At 42.2% G+C, this 2342-nt stretch overlaps 1 protein-coding gene across 1 annotated transcript in view; it reads right to left on the minus strand.

The window, feature by feature from the left end:
• Cltrn (collectrin, amino acid transport regulator) overlaps positions 1–2270 on the minus strand; it is a 19308-nt gene extending 17038 nt beyond the window's left edge. Inside the window, exons 1-2 of the mRNA XM_019204272.1 lie at positions 2164–2270; positions 834–1052 (exon numbers count right to left, since the gene is read on the minus strand). Of these exons, the coding sequence (XP_019059817.1) occupies positions 834–1052; positions 2164–2270 (326 nt within the window). The remainder of the gene's footprint in view (positions 1–833; positions 1053–2163) is intronic.
• Positions 2271–2342: the final 72 nt, after the last annotated feature.

Raw genomic sequence — 2342 nt, forward strand, 5'->3', positions numbered from 1 at the left:
GATGGGGTCTCACTATGTAGTTGAGACTGACCTGAAACTCACTATGTAGCCCAGGCTGGTCTTGAACTCACAATGATCCTCCTGCCTCAGCCTCCCAAGTGCTGGGATTACAAGCATGTACCATCACACCCAGCTAGGTTAGTCTTCGTAGAAGCAAAAAATTAGAATATGTTTCTTGGTTTTCTAATAAAATTCAAAAGTGTGACTAACTGCTCAAAACTGATTAACTCTTTGAATCTCAGTACCCCTGAGGGAAGGAAACCATAATTATATTTCACGGATGATGAGAAGAAGGCAAAGAGGGTAATAACTTGTCTGTATTCAAATAGCAAAAGGCAAATCTAAACTTAAGAAGCTACACGTGGCTGCTCCAGAGTCCACGTGATGAATCCATCATACAGTAGTGCTATACAAAGGTTCTCGCCCGAAGAAGACAATCATAAACATTCTTAGCTAATTTTTAAACCAGAGTTTCTCAACCACAGCACAATAGACACTTGGGGGTCAAATAATTCTTTGTGTCGTATGCATAGCAATTTCTTTAGCGACATTCTTAGCTTAGTTTAGCCACTTGATGGCTGGTGGCACATTCCCCAAGTTCTGACAAGGAAAATGCACCTAGACATTGCCAATTGTCTGCTTGAAGGCAAAATTGCCACTGGATGAGAACCACTGGTATACACTGATGCCTAATAGATACAAAGTGAGGTTTTTAACATCTTCATCAATAAATTATGTGTGACTAGAGGGAGAAGAAGTTCAGTATCTATAAAAACAGTTGAGTTAATCAGCAAGCTACCTGAGCAGTAGAGGGTACACTGAAGGGTGATTACCTGATGGCCCTCTGTATTTCATCAGCAGGGAGGGTATGATTTTTCGAAGGGTCAGTAACCACAAACCAGAATGACACCCTCTGGGTTACATTGCAAAGTAGGACGTGGGAAATTCTGCAGATAAAGGGAAGAAAAAAATATATTAGAAGAATAGCATCCCAAAGCAGGTCTGGTGGCACACTTATAATCGCAGCTACATAAGAGGCTGAGGCAGGAGGACTACAAGTTTAAGCCCAGTCTGAGTAACTGGACAAGTTCTTGTCTCAAAATAAAATTAAGAAGGCTGGGAATGTAGCCCAATGGCAAGTATGAGGTTTTGGATTCAACCCCTAGTACTGCAAACAAAAAGAATAATGAATCATCCCAAATAATATTAAACTGTACATTTTGGTGCAGTTACTATCTTACAAGGTATCTTGGTTGTCTGAAGAGTCATATCCAACACTTGAAGGAATACGGTAAGAAAAATTATATAGGAAATTCTAATTGTTGCAAAATCACATGCTTGAACATCATTCCTTATAAGGAATGATAAGGAATCCCTATTCAAAACAAAACAAAACAAAACAAAAAGAATTAGGCAGTGGAGAGCTAAAGGGATCTCCTCCGTCACATACTGGCTGTCAGCCTCTCGGTTTCCTCAATACTGGGCTTTTCTTTGAACAACCGAACTCTGTGGTTTCCCCATGAAGTGTATTGGTGCCCTACCCATTCTGCCCTCTCACAGCCAAAAACATCTGTTCTGCATGCTCTAGATTAAATACTTGGTTGATTTGCCTCTATTTCTGTGCCTCTCGCTACCCCCAAATTTGGAACCATCCCAAGAGGTGCATTCTGCATGAGATTTTGAGGAAAAGGTTCTCAAGACCAATTGTTTTCCATCACCTTGGACAGATCTCCACATTTAAAAGCTGTACTCAAATAACCAGTGGCATTTGAAAACAGTGTTTTGTGGTTCCATGCTTTTCAACAGCAAATTGGAATTAACTCACTACATTTTAGACACATGATTTTCAGTAAAAGTGAAAAGAGAGAAATGGCATTAGAGTTGAGAGAAAAGATTAGATTAGAAATGAAAGAGGAGAAATGTCATTAGTGTTGACAAAAAAGACACCTACACAGGCCGGGCGAGGCGGCGCATGCCTGTAATCCCCAGCACTCCGGAGGCTGAGGCAGTAGGATCGCTGTGAGTTCGAGACCGGCCTGGGCTACATAGTGAGTTCCACGCCAGTCTCAACTACGTAGTGAGATCCTGTCTCAAAAAAAAACAAAAACAAACAAACAAACAAAAAAGACACCTACACGTGGACGCGCGAAGGCTGAGCATTACAGGAGAAGCCGCATCAAATCAACATGGCGGGCGATAACACGCACATCTTGGATGGTTTGGGCCATTTCCTCAATAGCTAACGTGCCAGAGGCGGCGTCAGCATCCATCGCACCAGACTGACACGCTCGGCACCTTACGGATGCTGGTGAATCGTTTATCGGACTCTCCCGGAAAGAGGC

The sequence above is a fragment of the Fukomys damarensis genome, unplaced genomic scaffold (genome assembly GCF_012274545.1).
Source record: "Fukomys damarensis isolate Sample0158 unplaced genomic scaffold, DMR_v1.0_HiC HiC_scaffold_39, whole genome shotgun sequence".
NCBI classification, from domain to species: domain Eukaryota; kingdom Metazoa; phylum Chordata; class Mammalia; order Rodentia; family Bathyergidae; genus Fukomys; species Fukomys damarensis.